The sequence below is a fragment of the Natator depressus genome, chromosome 11, assembly GCF_965152275.1.
Source record: "Natator depressus isolate rNatDep1 chromosome 11, rNatDep2.hap1, whole genome shotgun sequence".
NCBI classification, from domain to species: Eukaryota; Metazoa; Chordata; order Testudines; family Cheloniidae; genus Natator; species Natator depressus.
The window spans coordinates 76,001,273-76,020,313 of NC_134244.1; the positions used below are offsets into that span (position 1 = coordinate 76,001,273).

At 51.6% G+C, this 19,041-nt stretch overlaps 1 protein-coding gene across 3 annotated transcripts in view; it reads right to left on the minus strand.

Moving 5' to 3' along the window:
- The window catches only part of KMO (kynurenine 3-monooxygenase), a 44,732-nt gene extending 25,752 nt beyond the window's left edge, over positions 1 to 18,980 (minus strand). For 2 of the 3 annotated variants that reach the window (XM_074968194.1, XM_074968196.1), the window contains exons 1-7: positions 18,781 to 18,980; positions 14,314 to 14,383; positions 8,337 to 8,434; positions 7,167 to 7,256; positions 6,280 to 6,328; positions 2,923 to 3,010; positions 1,632 to 1,797 (exon numbers count right to left, since the gene is read on the minus strand). In XM_074968194.1, the coding sequence (XP_074824295.1) occupies positions 1,632 to 1,797; positions 2,923 to 3,010; positions 6,280 to 6,328; positions 7,167 to 7,256; positions 8,337 to 8,434; positions 14,314 to 14,383; positions 18,781 to 18,834 (615 nt within the window). In that variant the 5' untranslated portion in view covers positions 18,835 to 18,980. Of the gene's footprint in view, positions 1 to 1,631; positions 1,798 to 2,922; positions 3,011 to 6,279; positions 6,329 to 7,166; positions 7,257 to 8,336; positions 8,435 to 14,313; positions 14,384 to 15,649; positions 15,767 to 18,780 lie in introns of those variants that run through there. The other variant, XM_074968195.1, reaches the window with a different exon arrangement.
- Positions 18,981 to 19,041: the final 61 nt, after the last annotated feature.

The following is a 19,041-nucleotide window of genomic DNA, read 5'->3' on the forward strand; positions in this document are numbered from 1 at the left end:
CTCCCCTGCCCCTTCTCGAGGCCCCACCTCCACTCACTACATTCCCCCTCATCGGTGGCTCACTCTCTCCCACCCTCACTCACTTTCACTGGGGTTGGGGCAGAGAGTTGGGGTGCGGGAGGGGGTGAGGGCTCTAACTGGAGGTGCAGGTTCTGGGGTGGGGCTGGGGATGACGGGTTTGGGGTGCAGGAGGGGGCTGCAGGCTGGGGGGTGGGGCCGAGGGATTCGGAATATGGGAAGGGGCTGCGGGTTGAGGCAGTGGTTTGGGCTGTGGGAGGGCATACGGGCTCTGGGCTGGGGCCGCGGGGGTTGGAGTGCAGGAGAGGGCTCTAGGCTGGGGGTGGGGCCAAGGGAGTCTGAGTGTGGGAGGGGACTGCGAGTTGATGCTGGGGGTTGGGGTGCAGGAGGGGGTGCAGGCTCTGGGGTGGGACTGGGGATGAGGGGTGCAGGGTGTGGGAGGGGGCTCTGGGCTGGGGCAGGGGGTTGGGATGCAGGGGAGGGTGAGAGCTCTGGCTGGGGGTGCAGGCTCTGGGGTGGGGCTGGGAATGAAGGGTTTGGGGTTCAGGAGGGGGCTCCAGGTTTGGGGGGGCTCAGGGCTGGGCTAGGGGGTTGGGGCACCCGGCTTACCTCGGGCGGCTCCCAATCATGGCACTGCAGGGCTAAGGCAGGCTCCCTGCCTGTCCTGGCTCCGCGCTGCGCCCCAGAAGCAGTGAGCAGCAGGTCCAGCTCCTAGGGGAGGTGGGAGGCTCCACGTGCTGCTCTCGCCCACAGGCACCGCTCCCCCAACTCCCATTGGCCATGGTTCCCAGCCAATGGGAGTGTAGAGCCGGTGCTTGGGGAGGGGGCAGCGCGGGGAGCCCTGTGGGGCCCACCCCGCGGCCTAGGAGCCAGACCTGCTGCCAGCCCCAGAGCCAGGACTGGTAGGGACTAGCCCGTCTTAGCGCCGCAGCCCCACCAACCGGACTTTTAACGGCCCGCTCGGCGGTGCTGACCGGAGCTGCTAGGGTCCCTTTTCGACTGTCGAAAACCGGATGCCTGGCAACCCTGCTCTTCCTCCATTTGCTATCATTAGTGCCCCGCCCTAGTGGTGTCCTAGACTGTCTGCTGACATCACCACTTACTGGCTTCCCAGAGCCGCAGCAGCACTCCCTTCCCTTTTCCTTCAGCACCAGAGACTGACTGCAGGAGCCCTCCCCCAGAATGAAAGGAGCTGTCGGTTTGGTGAAAGCTGCGTCTGATTCCAAGCACTGGTGGGAGAGGAGGGCGTGCAGAGGGGCATCAGTGGGTTCTAAGGTCTCCCCCCAGGGATGCTCAGGCATTGAGCAGAGGCCAAATACTCACTGTTTGCAAGTCCTGTGCTAACAAGCAATTGCCTTGTGCTACCACCTCTTTTAAAGCCAAGATTAACTGGTTCTACCAGCTCTTATGGATCCTGTGATAATCTTGAAAACAGGGACATTGCAGTGATGTCTGCCTGACTCTGCAGCGAGCCTGAAATAATAGCTCTGAGAGGCGGGACCAGCCCCATCCCTCCCCCAGAGCCAACATTCTTAAAAGGGATTTCTAGAAGGGTTGCTGTGGCAAGGACCAGGGTGTTACAGCAGAGCACAGGATGGAGGGCGGCTGCTTACATCCCCATCCTTGGGTGGGATGGTCAACTCCATGTACCCATGAGGAATGTACACATGGCTGTAGTTAAAGCATGTTTGCCGCATGAACGGCTTTCTGACTGTAGAAAAGGCTCCATCACATCCCACAATGAGGTCACAGGTGACTTCCATGGGTGTTTGGTCAGGTCTGAAAAACAAGAGAAACCATTAAAATGCGGCTGCAGGACTTTGGCCTGGACCAGTGAACTCCCCCAGCACCAGTGGCCAGGGTAGATGGGCCATTTGCTCTCTGCTGAAGAGGGGTCTAAGCACTCTTTTGGACTTGATTTTTGGGTGTGTGTTTAGCCTTCAGGTGTATGAAGAGACTGTCTGATCAACGTAGATTTTATAGAGTTCAAGGCCAGACGGGGCCATTGAGCCTGACCGCCTGTCACAGGCTGTTACATTTCAGCCCGATACCTGTGCTGAGCTCAGTGACTTGAGTTAGACCAAAGCATTTCAGGCCTCAGGAGACTAAACTCCTGTGTGCCACAGGCGGGGACCAGGGGAACATGAGGTGCCACTGCACCCGAGGCCCTGCAGTGGACGAGGTGACATGCCCAGGTGATCCCCGCAGGCAGCCTCTGCCCCATGCTGCGGAGGAAAGCGCGGGACCCCAAGGTCCCGGCCATGAGTTAATAAGCTCTGGGGGTGGAGTAAGGACTTAGTCTGTAGGTTATTAAAGTTGGTGTTTGTGAACTAGTCTCCACAGCTTTGTGTAAAAGGCCTCTGTTTACAGGGTGACCTAGTGCTGACAGCAGCCGCCAGTGTTTCAGAGCCATGCGGGGCCATCCCATGCGTCACGCTCAGCTAGAACAGGGTGTATTTGAATACCCAGACAGACACCGCAGACACCTTTGCTCAATGGCCACCAAGATCCCCTCACAGGAGAACCAACACATCATAAATCTGACGGACTGGTTCAATGCTGACGGTGCCGGGGTGTGATCCAAACCTGCCAGGTCACAGAAACCAAGTCATTACCTTAACGCAGGGGAGACTGTCTAGCCAGGACATGGGTGGAAAACTAAACGTGGCAAGACAAGCATGTTTGTTACTTGCACAAACAAGTAAATCCTCGTGTCTGGCTCACTGCTGATGTAGTTGCTTTGGCACTTTTAAACTCTTCGTGAAAACTGCTGCAATGTCTGAGTCTTCACAAACCTGACGTCAAGGGTCAGCTCAGAACAGCCTTGCCCAGTTGTTTGTTTTGATTAATTATTAGGCAAAAGCTCTATGAAGAGAGCACTCTCCGGGACGGGGCCTGCATTACCCTTGTAAGGTTAATAGCCCTGATTCAATGTGGCAGCGGAGCAGCTTGTGTCCAAAGTACAACTTAGCGTTGGGGTACTTCTCAGCAGCTGTGAAAAGAAGAGAAGTTTCAATGTAATGGATTGAACGAGCCCACACAGCTATCCCAGAGAGCGCCCTTTTCGTCCCTTTGATCAAATCAGATTCCTTCTGCGGGCGGGGGCAGGGGGGGAGCGAGATTTTATGGTTAAAACTTGTGAAAAGTATTTACTCAGTGCAATACATCCTGGCAAAATATTCTTGTTCACCGAGACAATGATAATCTTCAGATACCGCCATGACTCCTGTCCCTGCAGCATAGGAATCATCACAGAGACTGGGCCTGTGTGACCCCCCAGCAGCCAACGGGCATGCATCCAAGGGCAGAATGTGGCCACCCAGCTGTACGGCTGACACGTAACTACTTTGTAACATGCTGCAAGTAATGACTTTTTTCCTAGTAATGTTATTAAATCACTCCATGTTGCATTCCAAACTCAGTGTTCAGCTGGACTCAGTAGAATGCAAATACACTGAAGAAATGGGTTATTTAGCTTTCCTGTCAACTTTCCCCTTATTTATACACAAAGCAGATAATTAGGAACAGTTCAAATGATCTCACCCAATCTTCAACATCACCCACCGTCAAAATCTCCCGTGATATCAGCTGTTTTTCAGTGAACGTCTAATCTGTGGGCTCAGTTTCCATGTGCACCAGGATGCTGTCTCTCAGAGCTAGTGCTCTGGAAATCAGTCCTTAAAACAAATTTACATATCAGAACTTTGTTTTAAATGTTGCTGCTGGTTTCTCCCTTACATCCCCATCTTAAAATGTGTTCTAGGTGCCAGACCAGAACGCAGGGAGTTTGGAATCCTAAAGCCGACTTCCACAGCAGCCACAGAGTGGGAGTGAGAGCCTCGCCACATAATTCAGGACCAAATGTTCAGAAGGACCTGCTAATTCTGGCACCCAGTTTGAGACAATTAGGCAGCCCCAAAATGAGGCACCCCAAAGTTTGTAGCAACTTTTGTAACATTGGACCTTACTCTCTCTAGTCCAAGTTTGTTCCTCTGTCAACTGAGCACAGTGTTTTCCTACCATAGAGGTGTGTTGGGGGGTTAATGTTTGTAAAATGCCTTTCGACTTTCAGATAAAAAACACTCTAGATAAGTTTTAAGTATTATTTGAGACGTGTCTTCAAAAGCTACATGTTAGTCTGTACTTGTAGACTCTGTTAGTGGCTTCTGACTATCGTGAAGAGACCCAGAACTCTTGGAGAACCAGAGCAGCATTTCCAGAGGAAACCATGGAAACTTAGCCCACTTAAAACTTAGATCAACCTAGCTATGTAGCTCAGGGGTGTGAAAACTTCACAGCCCTGAGTGCCCTAGTTAAGCCAACCTAAACCCCCCACACACACACACACACACCCTGCCCCTGTGTAGACATCGCTAGGTCGACAGAAAAATTAATCTATTGACCTAGCGACTGCTCCTTGGGGAGCTGGATTGCCTACATTGATGGAAAAACCCCTTCAGTTGATGCAGGAAGCATCTATATTATGTCTCTACAGCACCATAGCCTTTAAATTAGGGCTGTCAATTAATTGCAATTAATCGCAGTTTTAATCACACTGTTAAACAATAGAATACCAATTGAAATTTATTAAATATTTTTGGATTTTTTCGACATTTTCAAATATATTTATTTCAATTACAACACAGAATACGAAGTATACAGTGTTCACTTTATATTATTATTTTAGATTACAAATATTTGCATTGTAAAAATAACAAACAAAAGAAATAGTATTTTTCATTTCACCTCATACAAATACTGTAATGCAATCTCTTTTTATCGTTAAAGTGCAACTTACAAATGTAGATTTTTTTTGTTATATAACTGCGCTCAAAACCGAAACAATATAAAGGTTTAGAGCGTACAAGTCCACTCAGTCCTACTTCTTATTCAGCCAATCATTAAGACAAACAAGTTTGTTTACATTTATGGGAGATAATGCTGTAAACAAGAAGCGTGCAATGTCACCTAAAAGTGAGAACAGGTGTTCGCATGGCACTGTTGTAGCTGGCATCGCAAGATATTTACATGCCAGATGCGCTAAAGATTCATATGTCCCTGCATGCTTCAACCACCATTCCAGAGGACATGCTTCCATGCTGATGATGCTCATTAAAAAAATAATATGTTAATTAAATTTGTGACTGAACACCTTGGGGGAGAATTGTATGTCTCCTGCTCTGTTTTACTTGCATTCTGCCACATATTTCATGTTATAGCAATCTCGGATGATGACCCAGCACATGTTGTTTGTTTTAAAAACACTTTCACTACAGATTTGACAAAACGCAAAGAAGGTACCAGTGTGAGATTTCTAAAGATCACTACAGCACTCGAACCAAAGTTTAAGACTCTGAAGTGCCTTCCAAAATCTGAGAGGGATGAGGTGTGGGAAGCATTCTTTCAGAAGTCTTAAAAAAGCAACACTCCGATGCGGAAACTACAGAACCCAAACCACCAAAAAGGAAAATCAACCTTTCTGCTAGTGGCATCTGACTCAGATGATGAAAATGAACATGTGTCAGGCCTCACTGCTTTGGATCTTTATTGAGCAGAACCTGTCACTAGCATGGAAGCAAGACCTCTGGAATGGTGGTTGAAGCATGAAGGGACATATGAATCTTTAGCGCATCTGGCATGTAAATATCTTGTGACGCCAGCTATAACAGTGCCATGCAAACATCTGCTCTCACTTTTAGGTGACATTGCCTGCTTCTTGTTTACAGCATTATCTCCCGTAAATGTACACAAACTTGTTTGTCTTAGCAATTGGCTGAACAAGAAGTAGGACTGAATGGACTTGTAGGCTCTAAAGCTTTACATTGTTTTGTTTTTGAGTGCAGTTATTTTTTGTATATAATTCTACATTTCTAAGTTCAACTTTCATGATAAAGAGATTGCACTACAGTAGATGTATGACGTGAATTGAAAAATACTATTTATTTTTTTTTAACAGTGCAAATATTTGTAATAAAAATAAAGTGAGCACTGTACACTTTCTATTCTGTGCTGTAGTTTTTGAAATAATATTTAATTTTGTAATTTTTGTAATATTTGAAAATGTAGAAAACATCCAAAATATTTAAATAAATGGTATTCTGTTATTGTTTAACAGCACGATTAATTGCGCTATTGATCACGATTAATTTTTTTTAATCGCTTGACAGCCCTACTTTAAATCCTTGGTCCAACCCTAGATTCTCTTAGGTAGGACAAAGTGAAAAGGGCCTAGGAGCACTCCAAAAAGGCCAGGACACTTACCTGTTAGCAGCTCTTTGTTTAAATTTGCTCTGTCCACAGAGAGAATGTACTGCAGGGAAACAGTTTTAGGAAGTGAGTATTTCTGAAGCATTTTTTGCAAAAAATATTTGGAGGATGACATGATAGGCAGCAGTCCTGCAAACACTGACACGGGTCCTTAACTGTAAGCACTTGAGCTGTCTTGCTGAAGGCGAGACAAGGCTCTGAACCTTCTCCAGTTTTTCAACCCGAACTGGACACAGTCTTCCAGCAGTGCTCTTGTTGCTGTGGGGGGCAGTGGAGGGGGCAGCAGGGCTGGGGGAAGGGAACGCTGGGTGAGGCAGGGAGGCTGCATGTGGGGAAAGCCGGGAGGGAAAATGTGGTGGAGCAGAAAAACCGGGTGTCAGGGCTGGTGGCTGAGAGGAGATGGGAATGGAGTGGGCCCCCAGGTGGGATTGCAAGGCATAGGGAATTGAGGCCACGTTTACACAGTTGGATTGTGAGAAACAAACCATTGGGACAGTTTTTGTGAGGACCCAGAGGAGTTAAAATATTTGTGTTTTATGGTTATAAAAAACATTACAGTGTCCCTTGGCCACAAGATATTTTTTGCATTAGAGGCAAAATAGCCAAAATATGTACTTTGTTCCACCATTATGGTGCTGATGGTATACAGTCCCTTCCCTGAGGGCTCAGAGCACAGCCCCAGCCAGACAGGGTGCAATGGAAAATGCAGAGAGGGGGATAAGGAAGGTTTTGTGCATAATTACTCTTAACTCACTCCCCAGGGCATCCTTTCGTCCACACACGCTGGATGCAATCACTGAACATTACACATTGCTGTAACACCGGTCCGGTGAACGTAAACAAAGGCCCCTGCCCCCAGGGCATGTGTGGAAGGAAAATACCTGGCTCTTTGTTCCATAGGGGATGGAATATGTTTTTCCCGAGGGTGTGTGTATCCTCCTGGCCCGCATGGGGATGCCTTTGGCCACAATCTGAAATCAAAAGGAAGAGACTTCCATTACCTTCAGCTCCAATAGTGAGGCTGAGGGGCCAGTGTGTGACTCCCTGAAGCCCACTAAATCCAGTGGGGCCTAGGCCCAGCCCAGCGAGTCAGGGATCCCTAATCTGGCCCTGGCAATGTGTGATGTGCTACGCTATAAAACTGCTGCATCTCACTGAGACAATTAGCTGCCAGCTCCTTCTAATAAAAATCCTGGGCAAGTTGGTTTGGCCAGAAAAGGTCCGTAAAGCCCCCAGCGCCTGTGTGGGAATCCGAGCCAAGGTGCTGCACTGGGGTACGAGTTGTGTATGACCTGGGCTTTATTCTCCCCTCGGATCTGAAACGGCACAAGCCTGAGCAGCTGCAGTTAGACCCCACGCGGCAGGGGCAGGGCTTGCACTCAAGCGGGTTGTGCGGAGCTCATGGCACGCTGCGGGCCTGAGCCAAAGCCCAGTGAGGTCTGTGGAAAGGCTCTGATTTCCATGGCCTTTGCAGCAGGCCCTGGGCGGAGGATATATGGGAAAATTCAGCTTTACCCCTGGATGGCTTGGGGCCTAGACCTGAAAATCAGCCCCACTGTTCTGCTCCCTGGCACCACTGCCCACACCTGGCTTTCTAGGGATGATGCTTCCACTGACTGCATTGTACTTGCCCTCCCCCCGTCCTTACTCCTCCGAGGGCTCTCGGCCCAGATAGCTGCCATGAAGAGCCGGTGCTCTCTCTCTCTAGGTCCCCTGGCGCGACAGCAGAGCGCCAGCTGCATGGCCTCCGCGCACGCCTGCTCCAGGGGACACGGGACTCGCCCTGCCAGGCTGCCGCACCTTGGCCGCATGCCCTGCAGCAGAGGAGCGCCAGGCGTGCAGGAGAAGTGGTGATTATCTCAGGAGTCCGTGCCAGTGGACAGCTTTGGTGTGTTAACGGCTCCCGGGCAACGTTAGGGAGAAGCACAGCTCCGGCCTGTCCCTAGGGCTTGGAGCTGTCCCGGCCAGCCAGCAACTGAAATGAAACCTGTGCTTGACGAAAGGTCGTCAGGCATTCGCTTAAAACCCCCCGAGGGAGGCAGTGCGGCTACCTGCTCTTCCATCCCAATGGCCTTGAGGGCTTGGCGTCCTCTGTGAGACAGCGCCAAGTTAATGCTCCTGCCCCGAGCAGCTCTGGCGACGCGGATATCTGAAAGGAAACAGCAGCTGCAGTTTGTCCCTGGGGCGGCCATGGCTCGCGCGCAGAGGAAAGCCTGTGCACACGGCAGAAGGCTAGCCGGGCAGGAGTCGAAGCAAAGCTTTACACTAGCCTCCCATGAAACCAGGCGTTTATTTACACACAGCTTCACAAGACTGAGGATCCTGCAGCAGCTGGCGGCAGGCCTGGTGGTTTGCTCCAACGCCATGCCGGAGACATGCGCATGTGACCTGAGGGGGCTAGGCCATGGCAGGAGCCTGGCCTCCACCAGGCTTTCTGCCTCCCAGGCCAGTGGCACCTTCCCCCAACCCTCCCAGGGAGAGGCCGGCACACTCCTCGCTTCCTGGAGGGCAAGTACATCAACTATGAAGGACCTGACCTTGCCCCCTCGACACCAGCCGAGCGGTACCTTACCCCAGGACTAGCCCCATGAAACGCATGACGTTACTCTCAGGACAAAGGGCCACTCGGCCTGAGTAAGGCGGCAGACACAGACACCAGGGGCCTGGTCCCAGGCAATGGAAGGACTCATCACTTCAATGAGCGTCGGATCTAGCCCTTAAAGCATGTACGTTTCACGCTGCTGTGTGAGGTGGGCCCAATCCTGCAGTCCATGCTTGGCCCAGGTCCCAGTGACTCCAGAGGGAGGTTGGCTGAGTAGAGCTGGTCAGTAGAGGCCTGTTTTTAAGGTGAACGGTCCTCTTGAGTCTCCCATTGAGGAACCAGAGTAACACCCCTGCCCGCCCCAGTCTGTGACCTTGGCTCTCTGAGGGTGACCAGTCCAGCGATGCTGGAGGGCCAAAGAGGGTGCAACAGAGATTTGGGGTTGGCTTTGCTTCACGAATGTTGCTGTAATTTGACGTTGCTTGCTTGTTTTCCTTTCGTGTGCCTGGTGCCTGAGCGAGGTACCAAAGGCGCTCCCAGACTGCAGCACCAGCCCAGCGCACCCTGGCGTGAGTCAATTCATTCATTGCTCTGGATCTGTTTGAACTGTTAATTTTTGACAGCTGCACTGTTAGTGGTAAACCACCTTTCTTTGTGTCATTTCTTACAGCAGCAGGTGGGCCCTCCCTCCACAGCTGTGGCTGGAGCTGAGTAACCGGAAAACATGAAAGCCTGGATGTAAAAACCAAGTTCTCTTTTACGCTGCATTCAGTGTGTCCATTTCCTCCGCAATGCAGCTTATACCAGCAGAGGTGAGAGCAGCCAATGAACATCTGTGCTGCTCCCAGCCCTGTGGGAATGGCGGCTGCTCTCCTGGACCTAGCCCAGGGAGATGGGCAGAGCTAGGTCCAGGAGAGCAGCCATCGTGGAGAGTGGTCTCTGAGGCCTGCCCAGGGCAGAAGCTATGCTGAAAGGGACCGTAAAGGGAGCTGGAGAAGAGCCAGCCAAGGCAGCATTTGGAAAGAGTCCATTAGAAGAGCTTAGAGGTGGCAGGAACAATAGCTAGGCAGGGACACTAGCCTTTGATTGAATGCTGAGGGGAAGGAGCCACCAGCCCCATCCCAGCGATGCAGCAAAAAGAAGCAGTATTAGAGAGGCTTGTTTAGAGGTTTGTAAGGGTGGCTGATCAGCATGGATAAAGCAAGGGGAACCAAACCAAACCAGCCTCACTTCCTCTTTGGTTGAATGTACACTGGGAGATCTCTGTCTCAGAGTTTCTATTGTGTTGTGTTCCAGTCACATATGACACATCCTTTCAGCAAAGCATACCGAGAGCTGTTCACAGCTGTCAGTGCTGGGCTCCACTAGCCAAATTACGCAGTCTGGGGGTGAGCGAGATCACTGTGCGGAAGCTCCAGGCTGAGGGTAGAAGTCCTTTCAAACTCTTTTACCAAAGAGGTACAGCCCTGTGCAGAGTCTTTGTGCTACTGAGGAATGGATTCAGAATGGGTTTGGTGCCCCCGACATCCTAATCCTCTGTCAGTGTCCTACAGTGAACCTGGTGATGTTCTCAGGCAGTGTGGGGATAGAGGGGCAATTTGGGGCCTATCAATGGTGGGGCTCATCAGGTGGTTGTGTATCTTTACCAACACATTGACACCTTGGCCTTGAAGCTGGGCACTTAGGCTCCAGCATGCCCTAGGACAGCAGAGAGGAGTCAAAAGCTCTGGGAGCCAAACCAGCTTTATTAACTCCCCTGGATGGACGAGCCCCTGATCTTTGCCTGGATTAGGTGCTGGTTAAACATTTGTGGTGTCTTCCGTGTTCACGCCCAGACTGAAGCATGCCTGGCTGAGTGTGTTTGTCTGGAGCCCCCTACACGAATACTACAGTTTCAGGTGAGCTGGGAGACCAAATGCTAACGTGTGCTTGGTGTTATTTACGTGCAAGTCGAGGTCACCCAGCAGCAGGAGCAAGAGCTGTGCACACTTCCCCACATAACTGCCAAGCTGCCTCAGCCCTGACTTGCAGCATGTCTTGTCCACTGTGAGCAGAGACCAGGTACAGAGAAGTGGTTCTCGAACATGCACAACGTTAACTTGGACAAGGATGCCACACACCTAGCGTTGTTTTTGCAGCCTAGGGGTGTAATCCTGCAAACATTCGGTACTGAGGGGTGGTGCTGTGAGGAGCGCCACTGCAGCCTGAAACTGCCCCAGAAAAATGAATTATGCTCAGTGGGAAGCTTTGTGAGGACGTATGACTCTTCCGCTGACCTGGACTCTTCGTTGCGAAGGAGGAGCAGAACAGCATGTCATGGAGTTCCAGTGAACGTGATTTTTAACTCAACTTCTAGTTCCTGGTACAGGAAACCCAAACCAATAAATATCCCACATGTATTTTTCCAGTCTATTCTGACTGCCTTTAGCACTATATACCAGTATAGGTGTCCATTAGCAAAAGGTGTGGTGTGACCATACTCCACTTTCCTAGCTTTGCTTAATGGCTTTTAAATAACCAGTAACCTTTGCAATTTTTTTGGAAATGAACCAGGGTAGTGCATGTGTCTGCCTCTGGGGGAAGGGGGGTTCCCTTCCTCAGCAAAAATAACCTGAGCTGCTCATACCATCTCCAAGGACGAGGCTACGCAGGGGTCCCTATTTCTTGCAGCTTATCTTATGCTGGACCATCAGCTGAGGCAGTACTGCCAGGAATTGCAAAAACCAGGGTTTTATTCATATCCCTCTAATATTAGCTGGTCTTTTGCCAACCAGTTAGATGCATGTATGGGTTATAGCACATCTGTGAGCCTCTAGGATGGGGTGAGTAAACTTTTTGGCCCAAGGGGTTGCAAAACTGTATGGAAGGCCGGGTAGGGAAGGCCATGCCTCCCCAAACAGCCTGGCCCCCACCCCCTATCCGACCCCTCCCACTTCCCGCCCCGACTACCCCCCTCAGAACTACCGACCCATCCAACACCCGCCCCCCCCACTCCTTGTCCCCTGACTGGCCCCTTCCGGGGCCCCCCCGACCCTAACCACTCCCCTGGGACGCCACCCCATCCAACCCTCCCTGTCCCCTGACCCCTATCCACACCCCTGACCCTAACGGCTCCCTGGGACCCCACCCCCTATTCAACCCCCCCTGCTCCCTGTCTCCTGACTGCCCCGACACCTATCCATACCCCTGCCCCCTGACAGGCCCCCCGGGACTCCCACACTTATCCAACCTCCCTGTCCCCCGTCCCCTGACCGTCCCCCCCAGAACCTCCGCCCCATCCAACTGCCCCAGGCTCCAAGTCCCCTGACTGCCCCCCGGGACCCGCTGCCCCTTATCCAATCCCCTGGCCCTGGCCCCCTTACTATGCCGCTCAAAGCAGCATGTCTGGGAGCCACGCCGCTCGGCCGGAGCCAGACACTGCCGCGCTGCCCTGCAGGAGCACGCAACCCCGCTGCCCAGAGCGCTGCCCGCATGGTGGCATGGCTGCGGGGGAGGGGCTGGGGGCTAGCCTCCCTGGCCGGGAGCTCAAAGGCCAGGCAGGACGGTCCCGCGGGCCGGATGTGGCCCATGGGCCGTACTTGGCCCACCTCTGCTCTAAGTAAGGGGACTGTTGCCCCCTTACTAACATTCAGTGGGGGTGTTTTGGTTGCTAACTCCCAGTACCAAAAGGGGAATGGTAAATGGGAAACGAGGACCCTGAGATGGACAGTCCCCGGGGGCAGTGGGGAGAGGCCCATGCTCCAGGTCAGCCTGATTGACAGGGCGGGCAGGCTAACGAGGGAGTCAGGAGGCCAGGGGCGTCCCCTCCTCCGGGTGACCTGGAATTGCCTGGGTCAGGCAGCATGGGGCCGAGCTAAGGAAAGAGCAGGGGCCCAAGCTGAGCTGGGGAGCAGAGGCTGGCCAGCCAGCGGGGCAGAGACACAGCCCAGGGAGAGCAGACCCTGTGCTGGGAGCAGGGCTGCAGCAACAGAGCCAGGTGTGGTGAGCCACTGGGGCCAGCCAAGGGGGGACCCTAGCAAAGGGCCCAGCACAGAAAGACAACCCCAGCCAAGGGTCCTTGCAGGCCCGAATGGGAGGGGGATCTGAACCCAACGGGGGGCTGACTCTCAGAAGAAGGGTCCCACCCCCCAAAGCCCGGAGGGGTGTGGTCACCACCAGAGCAAGTGTCCAACCCGCAGCATCCCTGCAGCATAGCCAGGACCTGAGAAGGGGCCTGGGACCTACAAGGAAGCAACTGTGAACGGCCCTGACGTTCCAGAGACATGGTTTGTGATGTTCCCTGCCACAGAGCGGGGTGATGTGTTTCCTTTCATCTTTCCCATTTTTCCTTTTAAATTTTTTAAATTAAATTAATTAAATTAATTGCTGATTAAATAAACTGTATTTGCTTTAAATCGTATGTAATGATCAGTGGGTCAGAGAAGCGCCCAGTGCAGAGAGAGTACCCCGGAGTGGGGACACCCTAGCCCCTGTCCTAGGTGACCACTGCAGGGTTGGGGGTCGAGCCCCCCAGGAATCCTGGCCCAGCCTTGTCGGGTTTACGAGGACTCTGCCAGACAGGAGAGTGGAAGGGGAGTCCTCGAGGGCAGGGAGGCCACTGGGTAAAGGAAGTGGGAGCGAGGACTCAGATCCTTTCGCTAGCCCACTTCACCGGGGTCGTGCAGACACCAGGAAAGTTCCCCCACAAGAGCGGGACCGTTCCCCCGCTTACATCTAGGAAGATCCAAGGTTAGCTCTTGGCAGTGTAAAGACTTCTTCGGGTCCCTGCTGAAGTTGAGAAACTGACTCAGCGGTACTGGGTATTCATTCACGTGTATGACCATATCCTCTTTTTTCCTGATGCTTTGTGTATATGAGGCTTTAGTCACCGTTACCACTAGCCTTGTCCTTGGCGAAAACTTGTTAAGAGGATTTGTTACCTTTAAAAGTTAAACACAAGCCCTGGGTGCAATAACTTCCTCTTTTGGTATCTGTGCCTCTTGCAGCTCTTTCTCCATATAGCTTTGGGACTGAGGGGAATGGAGTACTCAAACCTTGCGCAACCTTCAGCCTTGACAAACCCAGGGCGTCAGCAAATATTCTACAGCGTTAATCAATCATGCACTGGCAAGCTTCTGGGACAGCTTCTGCATCACTATACACATCCTGTAAGGAGCCCAATTGTCAGACTTGGGCGTTCAAATCAGCCCTTACCATAGGTGCATAAAAAGAAGGGCACCTGTAAGTTCTGAAAGCTGGGTTCATTGCGTTACCTGCACGCACATTCAGAAAGGCACATTGCAGAGTAAATGCTAGCCTTTCAATCACATGTTCCGAGGGAAAGCTAAGCAAATATTCTAAAGACACATTTTCAGATTCTGTTTGTTCCACAGTCTTTGCCCATAACATTCCTTTCCCCCTCCCCACTTCACCCCTTTTTAGGAGCTGGTGGAAATAAAGAAGTGATCAGATTAGTAATTGTGTAATTATAGTAAGACTGGGCTCACCTTCTCTGGCTTCATACATATCAACTTGGAACCCTCTTCTTGCAAAGAAACAGACATTTAAAGCACCCACCTACAAGAGAGTTACAGAAACATGTTACAGTTATAGAACAATTTCCTTGCAGAGACTCTGAATGTGCTTTCCAGTTATAAACATGCAGCATCACTGACGGGCAGCTTCTTATATAGAGGGGACGGTGACAACCAACTGGTACACAGCTCAGCAGGAAACGGGGCATCTTGACCATGTACCCGAGAGACGTCTTCTCCTAGGAAAAGGGCGCTAGAATCCCTAACATGCATACAGGGTAGCTAGGACTTGGTGGTCAAAGTTCCCAGTCAAAGATCCCTTCGCACTGAAATGTAGGCCTTGTCTACACTCAGGCACACACACCCCTGATTCAGCAAGCATTGTAACTGCACCAGTGCTGACTTCTACATGTAGGCAAGGGTAAGCTAGAGTTTGCATCAATTGTCAAGCCCCTATTTATCTACCATGAGAGAATTTAGGGTGTTGTGGTGTTTCTCTTGTGAACTGACTTCAGGGAACCTATGGTTGGCTAACTTTGCCTAGATACACAAAGTGCTACAAAGGCAAATCTAGATTGTATATCGCCCATACACCATGCTTTTGACTGTTGCTGTGACCTAAGAACCTCTTAATGCCAACTGGCAAAAGCATGCAGAGCGGTTACAGGAATTACCTGCGTCTGCCATGTACATTCCTGTTCGCCAAAGAATGATCTCAAGTAAAAGCCGGAGTCACACTGGTTATGAAAAGCATCAAGAAATGTATGTACAGATACTAGATAAGGAATCACGTGTAGATACTGAAAATACGTTCTTAAAGTCAGTATCAAGGTACTGGTCACAGCAAAGGTGAAAAACAGTTTCTGTCAGACAAGAGATGTTTATCTGGCTGCCAGTTTATGTGTCGACGGAGTATTGTCTCATTTCATAATGAGTCTTTATCACCAGTCTGAACTGCATGCAAATGAAAGGCTGAGGGGTCTTCAAGAAGAGAAACAGGAAGAGAAAAACAGCGTGCGTGCGGGAGAGAGAGAACCCTGTCTAGAGCTACACACCAGAGATTTGCTCCACTATATTTGGGAGGCAAAGACGACATGTTTGGCATCCTTCACTGAGAAAGTAAAAGGCCAGTGACTTTGCTTCATGAAAAAGGGGGCTCAGCCAGACTTGGTTGGAAACGCTGGAGAGAACTTTGGGTGTGATAAGCTTTTTTAGACAAAAGAGTAACTCGTTAGTTCTGTCTAGTCTTTAAAAAGCGTGTTATGATTTGTTTTATATGTAACCCTTTGTTTCCAGTACTCTTACTCACCATCACTTGAGTCTCGAGTCTTTGATAATAAATGTAGTCTTGTTTTCCACTACAAATATATCTCAGTGCTGGTGTGTGAAGCAAAGTTCTGGTCCTGAGTTGAAGCTCACTTATTGGCATGTCCTGTTCCTTTGGGACCAGCAGGCCTGGTCATTCGGTGAGCGTGTGGTGGATAAGGAACTGGACACGGCAGGGAACGCGCCATGTATTCAGGCATTGGCACATGCCTATCACTACCTGTATGGAGAGCGAGGCCTGGAAGGCTGGGCTGTGCTGGCAGAGGCTGGTGGTTTCAGGGCACTGAGCCCTGGCAGGCACAGACAAGACTGCTTCACGCAAAAGGCAGAGGGTGGAGAGGTTTCAGAGTAGCAGCCGTGTTAGTCTGTATCCACAAAAAGAAAAGGAGGACTTGTGGCACCTTAGAGACTAACACATTTATTTGAGCATAAGCTTTCGTGAGCTACAGCTCACTTCATCGGCTGCATGCAGTGGAAAACCACTGAATGCATCTGATGAAGTGAGCTGTAGCTCACGAAAGCTTATGCTCAAATAAATGTGTTAGTCTCTAAGATGCCACAAGTCCTCCTTTTCTTTTTTTAGATGGTGGAGAGGTGCCTAACAACCTGGGAAGCGTCCACAGCTGCACCACTTGCTTTCTGCATATCCAGCATCATTGCCTTGTGTATTTTCCACAAGGTCTGCTACAAATCCATGCCAGAAGACAACCCAGACCCTTTGTTTCAGGAGTCTGTTCCACTGACCTGGCTAGTCAAGGAGCGAAGATCTGGCAAACGTGTCAAATCTGCCTTCATGCTACTGTTCCCCATGTATGTTATATTACAGCATTTTATTTTAAGTTCAAGGAAAAGGAGATCAACAGTGGGGAGGAGACATGAATTTCATTATTCTTGTTATTTCTTCCTTTGTATCACTGTTGCGTAGGGGCTCTCGTCCTGGACCAGGCCACCCACTGTGCTAGGCCCTGCACCAGTGCAGAACAAAGAGACAGTCCCTGTCCCAAGATGTGCACAATCTTTATGTAAGACGAGACAACACATGGATACAGACAGATTGGAAGCAACAGACAATCCCATCTAACTAGGCCAGAGAGACCGAGCGTGGGGAAGGAACGCACCAGCAGAGTGACTTGTGTGATGCCACCAAATGCACATTAGTGCCACTGTTCTTTGGCGGGGAGGCAAATGGGGGGGGGGAATCAGCTATCTGGAAAGACAAGGGGAGTGAGGGGGACAGGGCAGTGAGGGGGGAGGAGGGTCGGGGTGGAGTGAAGGGGGAGGCTGCGGGGTGGGGTGGGGGGTCTGCACACATGCAGAGGGCAGAGCACTGCAACTCTGATAGGATAGCCCACCGCCCTGTTCCCAGCTCTCCCGAGGCTTCCGCAGCCACAGGAATGGCTGGGGCTGGGACCCTCTGGGGATGATGTAAGAGGCTCCAGCTCCGTAGCAAATATGAGGCCTGCATGGGGGAAATACGCCCTCTGATTGGCCGCCTGCCCCACTGCCCTGCCTCCTGGAGCAGAGCAACCAATCAGAGCTGCTGCAGGAAGAGTTCTCTCTCCCCCTCGCAACCCAAAGCCATTCTCACAGGAGGGGAGGGGGGAAGCGAAGAGCCAGCAGCTCAGGGCAGCCCCACTTCCCCCCTGGTCCTGTGAGCAATGGGGATGGGATGGGTCTTGTGCTCCTCCCCCATCCTCCTGCACACTGCCTGGTAGGGCAGAGGGGGGCAAAGAGTCCCTGGAGCTGCCCCCATCCTCTGTCCTGAAGGGGGAGAGGGAACTTTAATACATCACAGGCTGGGGAAGGGCAGGGGAGGAAGAACCCCAGGAGGAGCACGGGGGGGGGGGCAGGATTAATTTCTGGGCAGGCAATGGATAGACATGGGGTGAGAGTTCCTGCAGCAGAGCCAGAATCCCCCCTGCCAACACATCCACTGTCGCCCCCGTCCCAGGGGTGGGCCAGGGCAGCTCAGCAATCCAGGCAGAAGGGTAAATGTTAGGCTGGGGCACCCGTAACAGCTGCCAAGGGGTGGAGGTCTGTGTAAGGAAACAGTCGAGTCACTGTTAACTGTTGTTTAAATGTTGCTTAGCCGACACTCCAAACCCTGCTGACACGGTTCTGGGTTGTTCCCCCTTTGCATGAGGCTGACTGGGAGCTGCGACGAACAGGCCCACGCAGCCCTTTGCACACAGCAGTCCTGAGGTGTAATGCGGGGTAAAGCTTTCGGAGGAGCCAGACCGTGGCCTGGGCTGCTTCCTAGAGTTCAGCTGCGAGGCAGAAAAGGGGCCCGGGGTGGCAAGAGTTTGTCCCCAGCACTTGAGGCAGACCAGGGCCTGCCGCGTGTTACACCACCAGGTGTCCGCAACACACGTCCACCGGCTCCCACACAGGGCACTTCCTCTGCGAAACTGGCAGGGACTCTGTGCGGCAGGGGTGGCTTTTCACACCCAGTCCTGGCACTTGTCTCACCCTAGCGTGTTACTCGTTCACAAGCTCGGTCTTCAACAGCCTCTCATTCAGCGCCCCAGTAGAAAGGCTCGACCCAGCAAACACAGCCATGGATGTGGTGCAGAGTCCCGTCTGCCCCAACACGCTAGGCACTGCTCCCCCAGCAGTCGCTCCGCTGAGCCCATTCTAGCTTCCAGGCTTCTCCGGAAAGAGCCGGTGCCTTAATGAAGACAGAGGGCTACAAGTAGCCCTGAGGTTTAAACTCACCAGCAGAGTTGGTGTTATTCCCTTCATTTACAAAGCAACTAGTTAGGCACAGACAAGCAAATACTGTAGAAAGGAGGCAAAAGAGCTGGTTGCATTTCAAACGCTTGCAACCATCACTATCAGCTATTCCCAGCAATCACGCCTCACCCAGGGGCAGCTGCCTGGATTGGAGGAGCCCACTTCTGTCAGTGGTAGCCGCAGCCCGTCCAATGATTTTCACTCTGAAAGCTGGGCCTGAACTGGCCAGTTACACAACCCAAACACCAAGCACTTTGCTACAGCTCTTCACATTTTCAGGTCTTGCTAAGAATGGCTTGTCCGGGCGGCAGTCTGTTCTCATCCCAGGCCGCAGCCCTGGATCCAATCAAACCACAACAGAGATAACAGTGAGTTTCTTACCAGACCACCTCCAACAATGGCTACTTTCCCCTTCTGAGTGTCAGTGGAGTTCATGACTGCAACAATCTCACTGCAGCATGGTTTTTGTGGTCTTCTGTCCCCTGAGAGACTAGTGACGCTGCTCACGCTGTTACACAGCCGGGCTGCATTTGCCAGAGAGCAAACAGAGGGGAGGGGAAGCAGGCAGTCTAGTCGTGCTCTGATTCACCTTCCTTGGTTAATATTCAGGTTTTTCTCCAACCTCAAACTCATCATTGGATC